General features: G+C 30.4%; 1 protein-coding gene across 1 annotated transcript; it reads right to left on the bottom strand.

Annotated features, from left to right (window-relative positions):
• Positions 1–8788: 8788 nt before the first annotated feature.
• Positions 8789–10894, bottom strand: LOC129304688 (mavicyanin-like). The gene is made up of 2 exons (XM_054944437.1): positions 10604–10894; positions 8789–9217 (listed from the first exon to the last, which is right to left on the bottom strand). Exons 1-2 carry the CDS (start codon positions 10788–10790, stop codon positions 8889–8891), a joined length of 516 nt encoding a protein of 171 aa, XP_054800412.1. The 5' UTR covers positions 10791–10894; the 3' UTR covers positions 8789–8888.
• Between the last annotated feature and the right edge of the window lie 12196 nt (positions 10895–23090).

The raw sequence follows: 23090 nt of genomic DNA, 5'->3' as shown, positions 1-23090 counted from the left end.
CTTAGAACTTTTGAATTTTTATATCTGTGTATGAATTGTTAAATTTTGTTAGTTTAATTGTCAAATTTGTTAGTTTAGATTAGTTAAATTTTGTTCTCTTAATTGTTAAGTTTGTTAGCTTGAGTTAGTTTAATTGATGGTTACTAACTTTGTAATTTTGATAATACAGCTATAAGGATGTACTAGCATGTCGATTTAGAGAAGCACATTCATGAGGTCATAGACTCTATATCAATCACGCCAAAGGTAGTAACATATTTATTTGGCGATAAACCTACTTAATTTTTAATACTTATTTTACTATTTTTTTATAGAGTCAAGCAATTAAAGAAATCTCAATTATACGACTTATATGTTATGTAGCACATTTTTAACATTATCAAATATGAAATGACTTTATTCACCTAAGAAGTAAATATATTACTTTGGTTTTCCACTTTGTTTATTTTTCTTTAATTTGAATTTACTAATTTGGTTTTCTACTTTTAAATATTCAAGCTCACTAAACCATTCCTTAAAAAGGGTGTCGATGAGGTCAAACAATAATAGATGCAGTCTTTTATAAAGCATCATATCGGTAGTGAATATATAGTTTAGTTAGTTTAGTTAGTTCAAGTATATAAAGCTCCATTTTTAATTTGAATTGTTAGTTTAGTTGGTTTTTTGTAATGTTTAATTGTACATAGTTTTAGGGTCTAGGTTTTATTCAAATTAGATATTTAAATTGAAAATTATTTCAATTGTTTATTTTATATTAGTTAAAAATATTAGATCTTATTTGCAAGTCAAATTAAAAAATGAGCCCTAGAAAATAGGAGGTGGTAAAGAAAGCAAATGAAACTATTTTAAAAAAAAAATCCAACTTTCTAAATCAATTATGACAATAAGCGGTCTAGAAAGCCAACAGCTGAATTAGAAAAGCATCCTTTCTAAATTGGTTTTAACATTAATTGATTTAGAAAGTTATTTCTAAATTGTTTTTTTTTCCAATAACTGGTTTATAATGTCTTTTTTTTTTCCTACCGTTGTTGTTTCTTTAGCTCACTTTCTAAATCGAGTTATAATTAATTTTTTATCTAACTAAATGATTTAAATTACTTTTATAAAATACATTATCCTTAAGTATGCTTATATATAAGAAATTTAACAAGGTATCAGAGCTATTCGTTCAGAGACCAAAACTGAAAAAGAAAAGAATGAAAGATGAAGAAAATAATAGATTAAAAAAGAGAGAGGGAAAAGGAGGAGGAGGAGGAGAAATAAAATAGACTTGAGGCTGCTGAGATTAAAAAAAGTACTCCCTTCATCTTAAATTACAAATTATTTTTAAATAAAATCTCACATACCAATAAAACTTATTAAATACACTTTACAATCTTATTTTTTGAAGACAAAAATATAAACTTTTAAAAATACCGTTCATTTAATATTTCATTGATGAAAGAATATTGAAGACAGAGAATGTAACACCCTCAAATTTATAGACCGATTTTTCGCAAGTTATTAATTCAACAAATCTTTTTTTTTTTACTTTTTTTTTCATTGAACCCTTATCATGGTAGAAAAATTTCTACCATGATACATCCAAGACAATATACCACAGGTCTTAAAATATCTCAAAAAAAGCAATTAGAACCATGAGGGACATACATAATCCTCATAGCATGTTATTCAAATCAGATCATAAATCAAGAGGGACAGACATAATCCTCTTGGTCATATAAATACTTTTAATAAAAAGGATTAGAGTTTACATGTTTCACAAAGAAGATATGTCCTAAGTTGGCACAAGATACATTGTATAATCTAAAATAAGAGGCAACGTAAAAGATGGTGTCTCATACACCACAGTTACATCTCTGGTGCTTTCTTGGCCGAACTCACTCCTGTAAAAATATTAACCATGGGGAATGAGACTTAAAAGTCCCAGTAACCAAAAATTAATATGTAATGATGCATGCGGATGTAACTAATCATGCGATTGCTAAGTGGGCACACAAAATATTTAACCGAACAATACTTTCAAACAAACCGAACAAGTATTTAATTTGCATGACTGCACCTTATATCCTCCTTTCGCCATGCTCGGACGCCAAATCACCCGGCCAAAGGTGAGTTGGACCAAGCGACACGCCACTCATTGGGTCCAATGAGGGCTTACCACGTGGTAATAATTAACCGAACAGAAATTCCCATTAACACCATACATTAAAATACCCTGACAAGTCATGCATCATTCAAATATCCAAACAAGAATATATCCGAACAATAATATCTCATCATGATAAACAAAAATAAATTTTTAACCCACTTGGCAATAATTTCAAACAAGTATATACAATATTTATTTTCAATAATTCATAATTTTTCTCAAACAACAAAACAACACATAATCATTCACAAACACACCCATCACAACACATTAATAATGGTTACCTTGTGTCTTGAATAACAAGTTCCCCTTCACAACTCCTTTTTCACCACTATCTTTGTCAATATAATCTACATAATTATTTCACAATATTATATATTAATTTTACATTAAAATAAATAACTCTAATTTAAAGAGTTAGAAAGTCTTAGATCTATAATCCATATTAACACTAATTTAAGATTTATGCCTCATTTAACTTTTCAAATTCTTTTCTAAAATTCTCGTACCCTAATAAACTATTTTTTTTATCCTCAAATCACTTCTAGTATCACAATTTCATCCTTCTATATTCTAAAAATTCATCCAAAAATAAATTAAAAATTTTAGAATTATCCTGAAGCCTCAAATCACCTTTCTATAACCTCAAAAATACCTATTCATACTTAAATAAATATTTAATAATCAGAGGTTCATCCCTACATCTCAGATTCCACATAAATTCGACCATATAGATCTAGATTTTAACTCAAAAATTCTTAAACATGAGTTTCAACCTCAAGAAAATATTCTATAATATTTATTATATCTCTAAGAGTTTTAACCTATATTTTTAATACATCATATCATCAGATTGACTATCCTATAGAAAAATTTTAATCAGAATATTTACTCTATCCTACAAAATAATCATATCACTAGAAAGCTAATATTATTTAGAAAATAACTATAAAATTAATTTTGTAATTAAATAAATTTTTAAATGCTAATCTAAACAGGAAAGTTAGAACATACCTGAAGAAAAAAAATAATCCCCCCTTGCGAGAAAACGCTGAGCAACATGAGAGAAAGAGAGAAAAATAATATAAAAATGGGATTGTGAGTCCCAAAATTATATTAAAAAAACTATAGGTCTGAATTTAATTATTCAAACCTTTGGGCCATAAGTTGCAATTTCCTCTAAATTGCATCTTAGCTTCTCATGCTTCCTAATGCACACACCCCCTCCTTTTTATACATGAAAGCATCTCTTCTCTTCCCTCATCTAACCAATGTGGGACTTAGAAACAACAACCTTCCTCCACCCCCTTTTTTTTTTCCTTCTACCTTCTCTTTTTTTTTAACACACACATAAAAAAATATTTATGTATTATATCTTAACTAAATATTGCTTATGTGGTTTTAAATTTAAATTTTTAAATTCATAATTAAATACCTAACCATAATATTATTTCTAAATAACCTCAAATAATATAAATTCCTATTATTATCATTTTTTCCTCAAAACCTAAATTCCACAATTTCTTTATTATATAAAAATCAGGATGTTACAGAGAATATATAGGAAGGATAACATTGAAAAAGTATCATTAATAAAATTTTATTTTTATCAAAATATCTTATATTTTAAAATACTTAATCTTTTTTAAAAATGTCTTATAAATTAGGAGGGAGTATAGGCCCAAGCAAGAAAGGAGTTTAAAAAAAAAAAAAGAGGAAAAAAAGTGGTAGGGGGAATGTTAGAACATAAAAAAAAATTACATTTAAATATTAGAAAATAGATTAGAAATATATGAACTTAAAAAATATCAAACTAAATAGTTTAAGCTGTTTTGATGAAGTATGTGATCCTTAAGCATGCTTATATATAAAAAAATCTGTCATTCTAAAGCTGTTGTTCAATTGATTTAGAAAGTCCAAGACTTTACTAAACCTTTCTTATCTAAACTGGTTGTTGAATTGGTTTTTAATTCAGATAAGCATTTTTATCTTAGTTAATTATGGTTTTTCCCATTAGTGTTTGCTTGTCCACTAGACAGATGACAGTGGAAAGAGTGTAGTGATATAGCATTATCTATCTTCTTTAGTTTTCTCTTCCTTTCTATTTTATTTATTTTCAATTTTTCACTCAATCCAAACAGTTCTTTAAAATTATAATTCAATTATGCTTATTGGCATAAAAATTAACAAACTAACAACTAACAGTAATCCGTGCTTAATACCTTGGTTACTTAACACAGTAATCCATAATAATAAAAATATTTTTGAAGTTTGGTTGCGGGTGTGAATAGATTTTGAACCATCGTATAATACACTTATACACACATGCATATACACATATATGTGCGCGTGTGAGGGAAGCCAACTCTACTCAATAGAATAATATTGATAGGAAGCAATTCTATCATTTTGTTTGAAAGACTTTTAAAAAGTTTATAAATTTAGGTATGGCTCAATAGAATTTAATACTTCCTCCATATTAAATTATAAAATATTTTTAATTAAAATATTATATGTTAATAAATTTTATTAAATATAATTTTTTTAAAAAAATTAAAATACAAACTTTTATAAATATTTTTTATTTAATATATTGAAGAGTAAGAGAAATAAAAATTAAATAAAAAGATAAAAAATAATATTTAAAATAAAATTTATTTAATAAAATATTAACGTTCTCAAAGTATATCATATTTAATATTTTGATGTGCTGATTATTTGTCAATAATATTTTATACTCTCTTTATTTAAAAATATACAATATTTTTAAATGAATCTCACTTCTTAATAAAGTAATTACTTATTTTTAAATTAATTTTATTTTTTTATATTTACTCTTAAATATTTTATAATAAAAATAAAATTATTATTAATAAAAATATTTTTTAAAAAAATAATAATTATATTTTAAAAGATTAAAAATATTTTATATTTTTAAATAAAAAGTATAATTTAAAGTGAATGAAGTAATCTATTATTTGAAAAAGAAAAAAGAAGGGGAGGAAAAAATTGAAGTGATGGAGGATGAAGGCGACGGCATGAAGTTACTGAATTGACAATTGGCACAGCAAACGAAACGAGAGGGCGTTGAAAAGTCGTGAAGGCCTGCAAAATAATATCATAGACATTACTTTGAGTAAAGTGTCTAGAGAAGACATCAGAGAATATAATAATTATTTTTTAATTACATTATTTTTTTTTTTCTGCGGGGGTGGTTGGGGGGACAGGGAACTGTAGGGGTGCTCGAATGTGGAGAGGGGATAACAGGTGATCATATGTTATACGCTTCTTTCTTTCATTTGAAGATATAAATTATTTTTATTTTTATTTTATTTTTAATAAAATAATTATTTATTTTTAAACTAACCCTATCTTTTTATATTTATTTTTATTAAATATTTTATAATAAATATAAAGTCATTTATCAATAGAAACACTTAAAAAAATAATTATTATACCTCAAAAAATTAAAAATATTTTAAATTTTTGAACATCCACCTTTTTAAAAAATATCTTATATTTTTAAACAGAGAGTATGTATATATATATATATATATATGATCTATTTTCAACCATTCTAATATTTATACAAATTTTATATTATACATGTCTATTGATTTTAATCTTTATCATGATTAAACTTTAGTTCCGCTACTTCCACGTTGTGTAATGTGGAGGAGGAAGAGATTGAGAATGACTTGGTTAGATGACGAAATCGAAGATCGAGCATTGCATTATTATTATATTATTATTATTATTATTTGCAAAATGGCCGGGGATGCATTTATTGTGCAATATCTATTCACCCATAATATCTCCCATGGTCCCGCCAGTCCACTAGGCCTCCATAGCCCGTCCTTTTTCTTGTTTAATATTAACAACTTAATAATTTTCTTGAGCAACAACTTAATAATTATTGAGTATTTCTTGCGAAACTTTTTATTCAGGGTGAATAATAAAAAAATAGGTAAAAAAAGAATAAAAATAATTTTAAGATTTAAAAAACCAAGTATTGTTTTCAATCTTTAGAAAGTAATAAAAATATACAAATTATAATTCTTTTAATTATATCATGGGATTTTAAACGCGCGGCTTATATCCTTATAATATCCCATGCCATTTTTGCTTCTCCGCAGTGGCAAATGATAAGTGTATCTTTTGTTTCTAACTATACCTTGCTTCACTCATAAGTGTATACTCGAATTAGTCTTCTGCAGCTCGAAATGGCCACAAGGACAAGTGAGCACATTTGTAAAAAGATAAGTAATTTAATTTATGAGATAAAAATTATAATTCATTATGTTTTTAAAGAGTATGATAATTTTTATATTTATAAAATATATTAATAAATTTTATTACATTTATTATAAGACGAAAGATAATTTAATTTATTTTTATTTTTAATTTATTTTATTTTAGTAATTGAACGGGACCATATATTATGATTCCTTCGGTAATAATAATACAAATTTAAAGGGGTATCATCAAAACAAAATTATCATTAAAAAAGTCTTCTTTTGTCAAACCCCATAAAGGCATTGAAAAAGACTTACCTTTTCGTTTGTTATGACAAAATGAATAAAATAAAGAGTAATTATTTTTTTCCTCTCAGGATAGACAAGACAGAAGGAGTAATTCTAAAAGTTTTTTTTTTTAAATAATCTTCATACATGTATTTAAACTAATGAAATTATCGAATAATTATCCGAGAAAATGTAACAAATGCGAGAGAAAAAAGTCACACAAAACAAGTCGTGTTTTTGTCAACAAACTTGCAATAAGTGACGTATCCAATAACTCCTTCATCTCACACGGGCATAAAATAATATAAAGGGTATATCTCAGGGGTCTACATTTAAATTTATTGCTTCCAAGACTTTGCAAAGCATTCATTGAATGTATTTGAAACATGCCAAATCCAAACAACAGGAAACAAAAATAAATAAATAAACAAGCCATATTGTTTCGCTTGCAGCACGCAACCTATCCACCTTCACGTGCTTGTGATCATGTTTGGAAAGTTTGGAAAGGGAAATTTTTTTAAAACAAGCAAGTGTTTGAATCCAGTGTCTCTTCTTTGCTTTCCAACTCATCATATATAATCATTCGATCATCACTGACTAAAGAGTTTTATATTGCTTCATTTTTTACCACATTCTATATACAAGCCTTTCTAACAATCGCAGCCTTCTTCAGACACGAATTTAGATCCTTCCAAAGAGAACTTAATTAATCTTAAGAAAAAGATATAGAGAAGTGAGCAAGACTTAATACTTCACCCTAAAAAAAAAAACTTTTTAAAACAATTTTCCATTGCGAGGAATATAATGGCCTATTTTTTTTCCACCACAAAAGGGAAATTATATATCACGAAAGCAAAAATACATCAATAAAGCCAAAACCATCACGGCGTAAGAGTGTCATATGTTTTTTAACAACGTAACCAATTCACTTTTTTTTTTTTTTGGGTTTCGTAACAATAACAAATAAAGTTATCTTTTAAAAATACCCCACACAATCAACCAATTAATATGAATAATATTGCGGTAAGTCTATAATAACAGTATAAAATATAACGTCTATAGATAGATGCGCTGTTCAAAATCTTAAGTAATAGGTCTATTATCAAAATTCGATGCAAAAATCCCAAGTAATAGGTCTATTATCAAAATTCGATGCAATGCACGAGACCTCCTTAGTTTTTAAAAAGAAAAAAAGTCCCTAGTTCCACTATTTCAACGGTGTTGAGTTTTTTTTTTTTTATTTGGAAAAAATAGTTCTTTGGTTGAGCTTCCATTAGCATGAGTTTCAGTAAGCTTATGTATGCCCATGGAGATATTTCTTATACTTGATTAAAAAAAAGCGCCTTGTTTCGGAGAATCAGAATTAAAGATCTTAGGCCGTTATGGCCTAGTGGGCTTGTGTTTCGACTTCGGCGCATGTACTTTTATTGCCCCAGCCCTTTCAATTTGAGTTAATTCAGTTCATTCAAGTCCGGCTTTGCAAGAAGGGGAAAATCAGGACCCGCGAATTCCAATGCCATCATCAGCGTTTTGCCCAACAAAATTATTGATAAAGGCCTGTAATTTTTAATTTTCAAAGTAAGCTAACAAACTTGAAAATAATCCGATCAAACTTGCGACCTCGATCTTACAAATGAAAAGAACTTTGTGCCACCAAGTCATAGGAGGATTAGCATACAAGGGCTTGTTCTTGGAATCCGTACTAAATTATAAAATATTTTTAAATAAAATTTTATATATTAATAAATTTAATTAAATACACCTAACAATTTTATCTTTTAAAAAAAATATAAAATTTTAAAAATATTTATCATTTAATATATTGAAAAGAGAAAATATAAAAACTAATCATAGAGAGAGAAATGATAATATTAAAATTGATACATTTAATAAAATTTTAACCTACTTAAAATATTTTATATTTTAGAATGAAAAAATTTGTTTAAAAGTGCTATATAATTAGGGACAGGAGGAGTATCATGTTTTCAAATATCAATCATCAACGCAACCATTAGCTAGAATATGACATATATATATATATATATATATAGGAAAAATCGTTGGGGTCTCATGTCACCTTTGTAGATTCTGTTGCAGAAATCCATAGGTCAAACATAAATATCATAAAGAACAACACATGAGGGTCTTAATTGATCAGATAAGGGAACTCAACTGTTATGACCCTTGTCACTGAAATACAATAATCTTAGACTTCATATATTAATAATGCCCCAAAACACCATGAAAGGCATGAAGTAATGAAGCACATTGAACACAGAGAAAGGAGAAGATGCAGAAGAGTGAGAGGGAGACGGCGCCGGAGCCGCCTCACGGCGACCATGCTGGACGGCGACGGCGACTTTCATACCTTGAAAGCAATAGCCTCCGCTAGAGATGTAATAGTACGTCCTTGCCTCTGTCAATTGGACCACGTCTCTCCCACCACGCGTCAAGTTCTTCAAGAACCCTACATCTCTGCAATTCTCGTAGCTTGTCTCGTTCACCTCCAGAACGTTAAAGTATCGCTTGTCAAAGCTGAATACTGCGCGCGCGCGCGCGCGCACACACATGTTATTCATTTCAGCTCATGAGGTACTCATCTTTAACATGAACACTTCACATATCCAAGAAAATAGTGAGAACAGACAACCAGTATTTTTTGTTTTTTTGGGTTCTTTTTAGTCTATGAAGTTTTCACCTTTTCCTCTATTTTTTTTTCTTGTCGTTACGTATATCCTTCTTCTGATTATATATATATATACAGAATGTTTTTGGTTGTTGCTTTCATGTACGCATGATGGATAGTCAGAATAGGGAACGGATCAATTAAAAAGATGAAACAGTGGTGACAATGGCACAGTGATTATATGATTTCGAATTGGAGAGCATCGGTCCAAATGTAACTGGCAAGCATAATTTTCTCATCATTTTAAAGTAAGATTCTCTTTCTTTTTGTTCTGTCGGGAGCCAGAACTGTTCTTTCAACTTTTACTTTTCTCCTCTTCTCATCACTTTTATCACACAACATGTTTTTATCAAAGTAAATTTTACTAGGTCAGTATTATATCAACTTAATTTACTCCATGCGAAACAATCTTAATGTCGTCCTAAATGACGCTGATACCTTTTTGCCAGTATTGAAACAGACATTCCAGGCATATACATCAACATATATAGGTGATGGCTTTTACTTCATATATATAGCCTCGGTGATATTTCTAACTTTAATTAACAAAAAGGAAAAGGTAATGCTATTTTTTATTTTGGCGTTATTATTAGGCAAAGTGGGGGCAAGCTTAGTTAACAAATATAATGCTGTTGATGATATATATTAGGGATAGGATACATTGAGATCTAATAATACCATTAAAGACCATCGTAAACTTCCCTTTAACAAAAGTTTTTTTTTTTTTTAAAAAAACATACATAGGATGTATAAGCAGATAAAACCACACAATGCCTCCTAATTTAATCAGCCAATTTGTGATCCCCTCCTTTATCCCAGTGAAGAACCTAAGTATAAGAGATTCAATACACTTAATTACTCATTTCATTTGCACCTCGTTAATTAAAGATATCTTGATTAATTTAGAACATTGAAGTTGTCCATCAAGAAAAAAATGAATAGAGTGACATAAAAATGAGACGCTCAAGCTTCTGAGTTTTTGGATGACCACTCGACCAGTACAAGAAGCTCAAAGTACAAATGAGCCTCTCAAAACATTTGCGGAGTTCAAGGATTGAATCATACCAAACTAAGCCTCAACGTACCGTAGCGGGGATCAGCAAATTGAATGAAATAAGGGAGTATCTAACTATAGGCAGATAAATCTACATTCAAGATCACTGCAGTCAAATCCATATCGTCAAATAAAAGAGAAAGAGGGAAAGAGAGGAAGTAGAAAGTTGAGTGAGAGAGAGCACATACAGAGCCAATCACCGAGAATAAATTGCTCGTGAGCAGACCATTCAGTATAGTTAACGTCGTGACTGATCCAACCTCTGGATCCACCCACCTTGTGCAGCACCGGATCTCCCACCGCCGCCATTATAGGCAGCACCGCCACCACCATCGCCACCACCCTGCTCATCACTCTCAACCTCCAATTTTGCATCACTTTCTCTCTGGCCAAACACGCCTAGAGAAAATGAAGCGAATCTTGCACCTCCACAACCACGTTCTCCGATCTGAAAACCGTGAGGCTGGGCTTAGCAGAGAACGGAAGTAACGGCTTGCTCAAATTTAAGGACAGCGCTGCACCCACCATGCAACAGGCGTGTAGTAGCTTGCACCAAAATGTCGATCTTGTACCGAGAAGGGCCCCACTTGATACCCTCTAAGTGTTCTATCGCCGTACACGTGTACTTTAATACCCAATCCCTTGTGATGAGTACTCTTGATCCTTTTTCTACACTTCGCTTTTTGAACAGCTATTTCTATTTCTGTAATACTGCTTCAACATATAATTAATTAATGTTCAGCGCTACCTTAAAATAAGAAGTTATGAAAAAAATAAGCATTTATCGTTTTCTGGGGTACTATTAATTCTCTTGTTTACGTGTAGGGCCAACTAATTTAGTGCTGTGATGGTTTCGATGATAGTATTAATAATTTGGATATTTGCAAGTAAAGTTGGACGTTACCATGTCCTTTTTTATTCAGACTTTGCCAAGGGTGATTGTTTCTCTTGTCATTTGTATAATTAATTACCATTAGCAGTTCCACTTTTTATCAATATATTTACTACAAAAATAGATCAGAAGCTGTGTCACAGATGTTGAGCATAGGTCTTGTTATAGTGGAAATTAAGATATTCTAGTATTCATATATGAGAGAGGCCACTGAATAAATTTTTAGCTCACGGTCTCAGCCTTAAAAGATTCGATGGATATATGAACAAATGAAATATAATCTAAATATAATTAGGTGGAAACAAAACTTGTTAGCGGAAAAGAGAAAAAAAAACAAAAGGCAAGAAACTAAAGCTGTATGTAACTGCAAAAGATAAATAAATGAGGAAGTTGAATGAAATACTTTAACAACAGGGATCAAGAGAAACGGGGAGGCCATGAGGGATAGACATATTAGTCTATCAAATTTACTTGAATATTCTTTTTTTTATTGGTCCAACTAGTTGATAAAATTAAATTAGCTTATCCTGCATGCATGGTTGAATTCTACAATATATTACCGCGTCAAATAAAAATGTTAAAAATATTTTTGAGATTAAGATATACCGGAGCATGTGGAATAAGAGAGAGCGGGTAGAGAAGGAGAATTCAAGTCTATTCAATTAATTTTATTATTTTTATAAATTCATTTATTTATATATCTTAGTGTGACTGGAATACTAAGTGGTGCTCGCAAGGAAAGAATTGCCTTTTCTATTTGCCTTGTCTTCCAGTTCAGTGATTGGAGAGTCTACACTCTTGCTCTTGCATTCTTTTCATGAGTCTCTCTCTTTCTCTCCCCAACGTTGATCACGAGTGCGCTTTGGGACTTTAACGCCCTTTCACTTTCTTTTTTTTTTTTTCACCTTCTATATTCGATTTCATTTGTGATATAATAAAACACTTTCATTGCCTATCTCATCCCTTGGTTTTAACGGAATAAAATGTAAAACAAGCGCAGAGCTTAGGTCAAGTTTGGATCTAGTGTTGGATCGAATTCGATAGATCAGTATCTCCTGTTAGGCCATCAGTTATCCCGTATACTCAATATGGGCCAGACTCTTTTCCAGGAAAAAGAAAATGGCCCAGACTCATTAGTTTCTAAGACGTGAAATAATATCTTCATTTTTTTAATAGCTCACAATATTTTTTTTTATAGAAAACAATTCTATTCAAAGGTATTAAATGTAAAAATTTCTCCTAGTGAAAGTTGAAATTTTGGTTTGCCATGTTTTAAGAAATTAGCCCATTCGATTAGGTCCAACCATTGTTGTTGCCTAATTTCATCTTATGATATGGTAAAAGGATAGTTTACTCTAGTGGGCAATGGCTCAAACTTAAAATGTTTGTTTCTTAAATGATGAAATCAAAACTTAAATTAATTGGAATTTTTATCAATGGTAAAGAGAGAACTAGTGTAGTAGAGGAGTGAGGTAAAAATAAATAAATAAAATAAAAAGGGAGAAATGATTTGGGATTAGGATTGGAAAATATAAGACGAGGCCTGTAATATTATTACTTAATTAACTCCATATGTTTTACTGAATGACCAAACAATACAATAGTATTTGGGGAACAACTACCTATATCACATTACCATGGTAAAAATAAGGTTTAACTATAGTTAAAAGAGAGATAATCATAGTAGAAAAAAGACTTAGATTGAATATCTACTATGGATAATAGGAATAAATATATAAATTTTTATAATTTAAAATAAACAACAAATAGTCCCTACTTTGGTAGAATATATTATACCATGGTAAATAAGATCAAAACTATTTAATAGTTACTAGTATATTAAAAAAGGGTAAAACTTGTTATTTATAGAATATAATTTCTTAAACCATTGGGATCTCAAATTTTAACCACTAAAGCAAATATTAACAATTTTTAAAGAAGCATATATCAGAGCTGGAAAATGATTGAAAACATGGAATATCATTTCAAGTAAATCCAATTTGGAGAAAGGGTAAAAATGCCATTTTAACAATTTTTTGGAGATTTGTGGTGACTAGCACAAATTCCTCCGTGACTTGACATCCTTTATGTCATACACCGTGACGTAGGCACCTTATGCTATAGCACATTGCATAGGTACAAGAACAATATTATGCTGTCATAATCAAATTCAAATTATAACAAATCAAAAAGTTGGACACCTGGACTAAAAATAACTCCTTTTTAACATTTAAAACCTTTAAGGTGTCCAAATTTCAACCAAAGTGCCAATAACCAAAACAATCACCTAGTCCAAACCAACGGATTTAGGACAATTTGTACAAAACACAACAATAGATATATCTAGTATAATTTCGTTTTCAATCCTCAACCCTAAATTTATCAAAAAGCAAAGGGGAGATAAAGTTCACAACATAAAATTTTAGTAATAGTTATAGTCAACAAAATAATCATCAGCATACTTATACCAATATTAGGCCTTGAATACTCAATGGCAGCTTATACAATTAAGCTTAGGGCATTAAATACAACTAATCAACACATGTGACACATAATGGTGCAAGCATTCAAAAGAATGACCCTATTTGACAATTTCATTATCAAACTACACATATAAATATAAAAAGAGGCACGCAATAGGAATGCAAAATTCTTAAGCCTTAGAAGCCTTTCCCCTAGCTTGTTCAGAGCTAGTACTTGTAAAAAGATAGGATAGAGGTGAGTATAATCACTTAATAATTAAGAAAATTATAAGTATACACATGCAAGTCAAATTAACTAAGGCAAGCAAAGTGGGCTATTAAAATCAATAAAATTCTTAATGTAATATCACATTTCATGATATCAACTAATTCATGATCAATACTCCTTATAACCCTTATATCCGCCGATCGAATTTGTAGGCTGTCAATTTAGTAAGGCGAAGTTCATGTGAATGAACTAGCTTAAGCTCACCAATTATAAGGAGCTACCAGGCCAAAGGTGCTACGCTTACTTTCAGACACAAATTAACCCAATTTTTGAATTCATTTGGGGTGTCACAATGTTGTATTCCACACCTAGTCTAGGGTGATATTAAGGGCAAAGGGTTTAGACAACTTAAATTTACACCCATTTTTAGGTGAGATTTAGGAATATTCGACCCTAAACCAAACACTGGGGCCATTTATGGTGTTGATTATATCCATATGGATAATATGATCCTAATTCCTCTTACGGCAAACTCCCACCCAATATGATTATGCTAAATATTCTCATGCTCATAACATTATATATATATATATATATATATATATATATATTATATGACTACATCATGTTTTCATAAACTCAATTCATCAAGTTTATAAATTCTATAACTTCATCTATAAATGTTTACAAACCACACTTGCATACTTTTCCAAATGATAGAAAATATCAAATTTAAACTTTAGAAACATAAATTTCTATTTAGCAAACTATAAAAAGCATAGTTCAAGTGCTTAAATAACCATATGGATAATATGATCCTAATTCCTCTTACGGCAAACTCCCACCCAATATGATTATGCTAAATATTCTCATGCTCATAACATTTTATATATATATATATATATATATATGACTACATCATGTTTTCATAAAACTCAATTCATCAAGTTATAAATTCTATAACTTCATCTATAAAGTTTACAACCACACTTGCATACTTTTCCAAATGATAGAAAATATCAAATTTAAACTTTAGAAACATAAATTTCTATTTAGCAAACTATAAAAGCATAGTTCAAGTGCTTAATAACCATAATCAATCTAACAAGCAATAGCATAAAGTAGAATTTTCCTTAGTTACCTTAAACCTTTGAGAACTCAAAGGCAAAGGCTACGCCTAATACAAAATTGCTTCCTGAGCTTGAATTGAGCTCAAAAGGTTTTACAATCCATAACAATAATCATTATTAATAACCAACAAGCATAGCACTTCCAACTCTCAATCACCCACTTTAATGACCAAAATCCTAAGCCATAAATGCAAACTATTATCCAATGAATTTATTAGCTTTCATTAACTCTATTTAGCCCCCCACAATTAAATTTCTTCATCAAAGAGTCTAAGGTTAATTAAAATCATAGAAATCTAGATCTAATGACCATATCACTGGTACCCATTGTTTTAGGAGCATAAACTAACTTCCAACAACTTCATTTATCCCCATTAATTTGGCCATATCCATCAAAAACTCAAAAAGTTGGCTAGGGATCGAAATCAAGAAAAAAACTATTGAATCATATGTTTTGATAATTATAAAACCAAGAGAAAAGGTGTTTGTTATGTGTGCAGATACATAAAGATTTATGGATAAAGACAAAACCTCAAGATCATGAAGAATTAATAGAAGAAAAAAATTTATAAGATAAATTATTTAATTATCCTAGATTCAATGTGAAAACTTTGAGAACTTAATTACATGTTATCATTTTTAAAATGAATGCATCATCTTAGGCGTATAAGTCTTATTTGTGCATCTTAGGAATCATCTTAGTCAATTCAAGCTTGTGAGTTATGTCTTTCTAGCTTAATTGGATTATAGAAGTTGATCTTTTTCTATCTGATGATTCACGTGTGATTCAGTATGGTCTCACACGTGATTTGTCACTCTAGGCATACTGAATGATGTTTCATACTTGAAACCAGTAGTAATCTATGTGTGATTTGTCACCTGTGTTTGTATGATGTTTGATAAAGTTTTTGTGCTTTAATTCACGCAAGGTACCCTTGTGTACGCACGCTTGAATTGTCACCTTATATTCCTTTGCATATTGTTAAAGTGTCATTTCATGTCTGAAATGGAATGTATTCATGCATATTTTGTCACTTAGTCTTTGAACACATTTAGCCTGAGTTAATCCTAAGCTATTTCAAGCCTATTTCATCTTGTATACTTGTGTAATTAGTCACTTATTGTTATAAGTCTTTTCAATCAAGCAATCCACGCTTGAATGCACATGATTACCATGCGTGATATGTTTCACAGAATGACTTAGTTTTGTAACTAGCCATTTCACGTATGTATAATAGAGTGTTCCACGCGTGATATGTTTCACAGAATGACTTAGTGAGTTGGTCCCATGCATGATTCATTATATAGAATTGGCTTTGGCATTTTGCTAGCCAATTCACATGTGAGAACCTAAGGGTTACACCCTTACATACATAATTAGTTGCATCTCTTTGTGCTACAAAACATGCATGAGTCACCCTTGTGTTCACACTTGAATTGTCATATATGCTTGACTGAAACTTGCCTAGCTTATTTCACACATTAATCATCTGGTTGCACGTAAGAAATGTCACCAACAGCTAGATATACTGTTCCAATGGTCTGTTAACAATCAAAAACTATATATGAGAATTTTGATATTTGAGTGAACTCTTAAAAAGGAGTTTTTCAAGTGATTTATAACAACTTGCTGAGTTGCAACAAAGTTTGTTGTTGAAACAAGACTTATAAAGTTTTGAAAGTTGTATTGAGGTTGCAAGTACTTAGTTAAGCTTGTGAGTTTAGTTGAAAATCTCAAGGGTGATCTTGAGAACTAGATGTAAGTGAAGATTTAGGTTGAACCAGGATAAATATCTTGTGTCAAGTCTCTTAACTTCTTGCATCTATCTTTCTCTCCTTTAAGTTTTCTAGAAAAATCAAGTGTCACTCAATTTATCCCCTCTTGGGTACCAGCCTATTTAACAAAAATTAGGAATCCTAACCTTAAAATTGAGCTAGAAGGGAAGAGGAAGGATGGAAGAACTTACCTCAAGTGATTGCTAACTCAAAGACACCTCCAATCATAAAAAATGTCATGCCCTATCAAAGCTTCTTCTCCTTACTCAACCTTTCTCTCTTTTCTCTTTGTTTTTACATTTTTTTAGACTCTTATAATGCAAAATTGATATTTCAATTATGGATGATCGTGTATGTTAAAATCATGATCAGTCATGGTTGAAGTCACTAATCAAGATTTGCCCCTTCTGTCTACAACTGCTAATGATTATCTTCAGTAAAGGACTCAACTGTGGATAGTTGTGAATAGAGAGCATACTCCTCTTTCAGAGATGCTCATTTATAAAGGATAGTAACCTATTAGGCTACAACCACATACTGTTTTATATAGAGACCAAAATTCCCTCTCAAATTCACTCTCAAGCCCTAAATCTTGCTCTACTTTACTCCTAACCCATTCTTACTTTGTTTTATACCCTTAATTAACATTGGTTAATTAACTAAACCTAAAAATAAAATGTATAGGATGTTACAAGGCTACCCCATGTGATTTGATTCTAATGGCATTGCAATTCCACCATACTGCAACCTTTGTTTAATCTTCAGTATTATAAATAGATGTTCCATTAATCAGAGATAATTAAGAAAGATGGAGATTTAGCTTTGCTAAGAAACTTGGATATATACAAGTATGAAGGTAAAGCTTATCACCATCCATAAGGGGTTAAAACTTTGTTGGCTCCATGATTTCAAAATGATTGAGTTATGTATTAATTCTATTAATCAAGAAATCATAATCATTTATGGCATCAATCATTCGAGCTATAACATTATTCAAGACATTAGAAATCTTTTAATGAGAACTTGGGGGGTTTCTCATTAGCATGTGTATAGAGATGCTAATATTTCTTTTAATTTTACTACTCACTTCATTCAAGACATAGATAGAGAGACTATAATTTTGATAGAGCCTTCTTATGATTGTAGATATATTTCTTAGACTTGTCAATTTTCATTAAGAATTTAGCCTTTTCATTTTAAAAAAGATTGTTTCATATATTTTTTTATACTATTGACTTAAATAGTCTTAGCCTCTAATCTTAAACTTTTGAAAACTATTCCATTCTCTCACAAGACTAGTAACAAATTGAGGTCGGGGTAGTAAATTTAAAACCAAAAAAATTATCTCAATACAAGCTTTGCATCTTACAAAACATGAAGGTTTTATAACAATTTTCATAAAAAGGATAAAATGTAAGTAATTCTTTACTCTAATAACTCTTCCCTTAGATTTACTTTAATTTAAATTTGAATTGTTTGTTGCTGTTAGTTTCTTTTAGTTTTATGTTCTAGTTTACTTTGTGTGTTTTTTGTCTTTTATAGGATTAGTTTGTTAATAGTTTTAGGAAGCTTTTTGTGTTATTTACTAATTCCCATCTTTGTTTTGTTTCTAATATGTGTTGTATTTATGATTTTAGTAGGTTCTCTTTGTTTATCATCTCAACAGGTGGCTTGGAAAACATTCTGATATTAGCTCTTTAGATTGGGTTTTATGAGAATGTTTTCCATTTTAATGTTTTCTTTTAGGTTTTATTCCTATGCAGTTATTTGCTAGTACCAATAAGTAAAGCAAAGGAGAACACATGAAGAATAAAACTTACAATGATGAACTTTTCATCATTATTCGTGTGGTTAATTTGGGACCTAGACACTTCTTTTGACATGCAAAGCTTTTCTTAACAATGGCTTTGGATCTGGCATATTTATCAAATCTCTCCATGTTGTTTTCATCAAACTTGTTAGGGGTAAGTGTCGATAATTGCCTTTACAAGGTTTGGCATAATGGCATGACTTTTTCATTCTTTGTTCCTTATAAAGAATAAAAGTATCTTTGCATCAATGTAGTGGTTTCTCTCAATTTATCATGTTATGCTTTTTTATTTTAGTAGTTTCTTTAGAGATGTTGAGTTTCTTCACCTGTGGTATGATGATATCATACTTTCAAACTATCTTTATATGGGTTATGAGCAGGACCATGTGAAAAAGTTTTAGGGCCTAAAACAAAATTATTTAAGAGGTCTAATACATTATCATTTATATATTTTCATATTACTTGTCTAGCTTTTTAAACGACAAAATCATGTATTTAAATTTTATAACCAAATAATTCTAACATTTTACTTTTGATAAATAATATAGTTAATTCATTTAATTTATTTTGTAACATGATTGATCTTAAATTAAATTTAAGCTAATTTAATTTTAAAAAATTTCATGTAATAGTAATACATGTTAGTGGTTTTATCAAAAGGGTAAATGAGCAATATACCCCCAAACTACAGCTTAAATAGTATTGTAGACCATAAACTCATGTATTATAAAAATTCTTCCCTCAACTTTTAGATTTCTAGCAGCTGATCCCCTAAATTTAACTTGAAGAAAATGGTAGTTGCTTTTTAGGTTATGAGGCCCACCTTATATGCTCATGTTGCACTCATACTTACCTTTATTGATGTGTCGCTAAGTTATGGATTCAATTTTCAAGTTGAATAGGGAAAAACCTACCTATTATGAATCATCAATGCTACACTGAACAAAATAGCCATAGCCACATTACATTACTCAGGCACCTTTAGTTCCATCATCACCACCCTCACTTCCCTTCCTCCTAAAAAATGTAATATCATCCCTCACAAATTATGATTAACTCTAAATCTCCAAAATTAAGAGATTGGCTCAAGGTAAAAGACATATTTACCAAGTTCACAAATAGGTTGTACAGATGGGCTCCTAAATTTTTAAAATCAAAACCATTTCAAAAGGTTTTGCAATTGATAAATCAGAGTATAAATATTATGAGGAAATCATTTAAAGAATTAGTGCATTTGCTTTAGAATTAGAAAATAAAAGAGTTTTGCAAAATTCAAGGCATGCACGATAGCTCAGGGAACTTGCGCCATGTCTCGTGAGCCTCTGTGTCATGTGTCGCGGCTCTTTGCACAATACATCCTGTCAAATTGACAACTTCTGGGGCAACTTCTGACAAGCCCCAAAACTCTGTCCGATATCCAATTGACGTGAATTAGGTGGTTACAAAAAGCATTTTCAAAACTCTATCTAATAGCTTTGGTTTCATACTTAAATTATTACTTATTTATAATTTGGACACACATTTCAAAACTCTCACTTTTTCATCAATTTACACCAAACTAAGTGTCCAATTCATACACCAAAAGTCAATAGCCATTGACACTAATTAGACTACATGCAATGGATTAAAACGGACCTATGCAACACATCACAACAATCATAATACTTATAAATCACAATTTCAACTCTTAACCCCTAAATCTCAAAAATAGAAGGGGAGCTAAAATCACACATTTCATCATAAAATCCACAATAATCACATGTCATAGTTATTTCTTACTTACACTAGTAAATTAGCCCTGTTTTAGATAACCCAAATCACATACATATACCCTAGGGCCCAAAATACACTTTGCATTTTATAAAACAAATAATACAAGATCCAATATGGATTAGTCCTAGTTGGAAATATCAATTATCATATACACCTGTAAACTTAAAAGACGGGAGAGGCTTACTAAGCCTACTAATAGGATGACAAATCCTATGTCTGTGGTTGTTTTTCTCTGTCTGATCCTTTTGAACTATTTTTTGTAATGTTAAAGATAGTAGGGTGAGCACAACCATTCAATAACTAAGGTTCAACTAACTTATACTAATGCATGTCAATTAATTTAAATGCAAGTGATAAATTAGAATACAGTTCCAAATCACATATAATTCTCAAGAGCATAAAAACCACATTTTCAAGCATAATTGCACATGCTCAAGAGATTATGATTAATAAACACAATTTCATATAAGAAAAGAACTAATCACATGATCTATTAACATAGTTTCACATAGAATCAAGTTAAACTCATGATTATCAATATTAGAGTCACAATTGAGACAATCATGTACCTTTTTTCACTATATCCATGATCACACCTACCATATATCCTTCTTATTTCTCTGACACAAAACTTTGGACTATACACATTAGGATAGTCTATAATCTAAGACTTCCTTAGCCCAAATACATGTGAGGGGCTACCTGGCCAAGGTTTTTTTGAATTACTTGTGGGTCATGGTTTCTCCCATTTCTCATACTCTAGGGTGTCATTTTTCTTAGACTAGCTTTCTTGTTGAACTAGTGGATAACTAGTTAGGTTTGAATCTCTTGTTGAACCAATGGGACAGTCTCTCATTGAATAAATGAGATAATATGTATATAAACAATATAGGCAAGCCATCAACTCGGATGGGAGTCCTATCATGTGAATTTAAATCTCTACTCCTCTACCTAGGCGAACTCCCGCCTCTCAAGATCATATAATATATAGATATGTGTAATTCAAAGCATGCGTTTACTCATCATTGTACCTAATTATATACATGGCAATCACATAATATATGCGCAATCAAATCGTTGAACTCCACTTTACCAATCTCATTAAACTTCTCAATGTCAAATCCATTGAACATCTCATTTACAATTTCATTGAACTCCTTCTATCACACATTCATAGAACTCCACCTAATACATAATCATTGAACTTAAAAAAATCATATTACAAGAAATTCATTAATCATGCTTTAAAGGATTTTACTTGTAACATATCATTGAACTTTTGCAAAAATCATCATAATGGATTTTCAAGAAATTTTATACCATACTTACATTTCATTCAAATTCATATAATTCAATTACAAAATGTCAAACCATAAACTAATTAACACATAAGAATATGAGAAAGAATTTTTCTGATTACCTTAAGCTTTTGAGAGGTTAGAGGTTTTACCCCTTAAATACTCACTCTCGAAGCTTCCAAGAAGCTTGAATGGTTCCGATAAGACTACTCTACAAACATTTACAATATAATTAATCAATATCCATTTTTTGGATAATTTTCAATACTAACTCAACACTTCTTCACTCTCAAGATTCATTCTTTACTCATATGAAAATACCACAGAATTTCTTAGCTTCCTCTAGCTATCATTAACATCATTAAACTCTTTGGTGGCCATTAATGGAGCCATATTGTCCCAACCATCATATTTATGGTGGAATTTTGCATATTTAATGCTCCCCAGCCACCAATCATCATCGAATAATAAATAATAAGTTTAATTAGCTTAATCTACTCTTATTAACTCTATTTAAGTTAATGAGTTTGAACCCATAGCTTATATGGATAGAAAATTATCATTTTCAACCAAACTATAACTCCCAAAATCAAGAAAATGGAAGAAGATAGGAAGTTTTAAGGTTAGTAGCCTTATCTCGAATGTTTTCTAGCTCTAAAGTACTCCTAAAGGTTGATTTCCTCAAGCCCTAGCATTGCTCTTCCTATTTCTCTTTGCCTCTTCTTTTTTGTCTTTCTTTTGTTGTATCAGTTCACATTCTTATTTTGTAGAAAAATGATCATGTGCTGCAGTAGATGCATAATCCACCGTGGTACATCGCACAAAGAGCATCTCCTTAGGCGTATTAGCACATATGCACTGTGGTGGCTCTTCTACCAGCTGCATCGTGTGGCACAAATCCTTGCCCTTCTGTTTTTGTCCTCTTTTCACATCTGGGCAACTCAATTCTCCTTTGGACTCACGTTTAGAGCTAAAATTACAACCAAACATGTACATTAGACCTCTCTGGCCATGTACCTCATTGATACACTTAATTAATCTAATTAAACTTAAATAACCAAATTAAAATTTAAGGATGTTATAAAAAATGCAATACTAGTAGCCACAAAATTCACGGACTCTCTTAAAATTCTAAGCCCAAACACATACCTTGTACGAGTCCTGTTAAAAATCAACCATTCCTGGTTCTTCACCATCAACCTCAAAATCAACCCTGGTCTTACTTGCATATATGGAAGTTGCATTGGTTGCAGATTTTAACAATGTTTCCTTAGTGATGCTTAAGATTTCTCTACAATAGGCACA

Source organism: Prosopis cineraria, unplaced genomic scaffold (assembly GCF_029017545.1).
Source record: "Prosopis cineraria cultivar Desert tree isolate PC_DT_omini unplaced genomic scaffold, ASM2901754v1 PC3, whole genome shotgun sequence".
Classification (NCBI taxonomy): domain Eukaryota; kingdom Viridiplantae; phylum Streptophyta; class Magnoliopsida; order Fabales; family Fabaceae; genus Prosopis; species Prosopis cineraria.
This window is presented reverse-complemented; position numbering and strand designations above follow the sequence as displayed.

Bases quoted from the DNA above. Each gene is read 5' to 3' on its own strand.
- LOC129304688 (XM_054944437.1), bottom strand. From the start codon at position 10,790: ATGCAAAATTGGAGGTTGAGAGTGATGAGCAGGGTGGTGGCGATGGTG. The intron at 9,218-10,603 runs GTATGTGCTCTC...GCGCGCGCGCAG, and splicing joins TATTCTCGGTGATTGGCTCT to TATTCAGCTTTGACAAGCGA.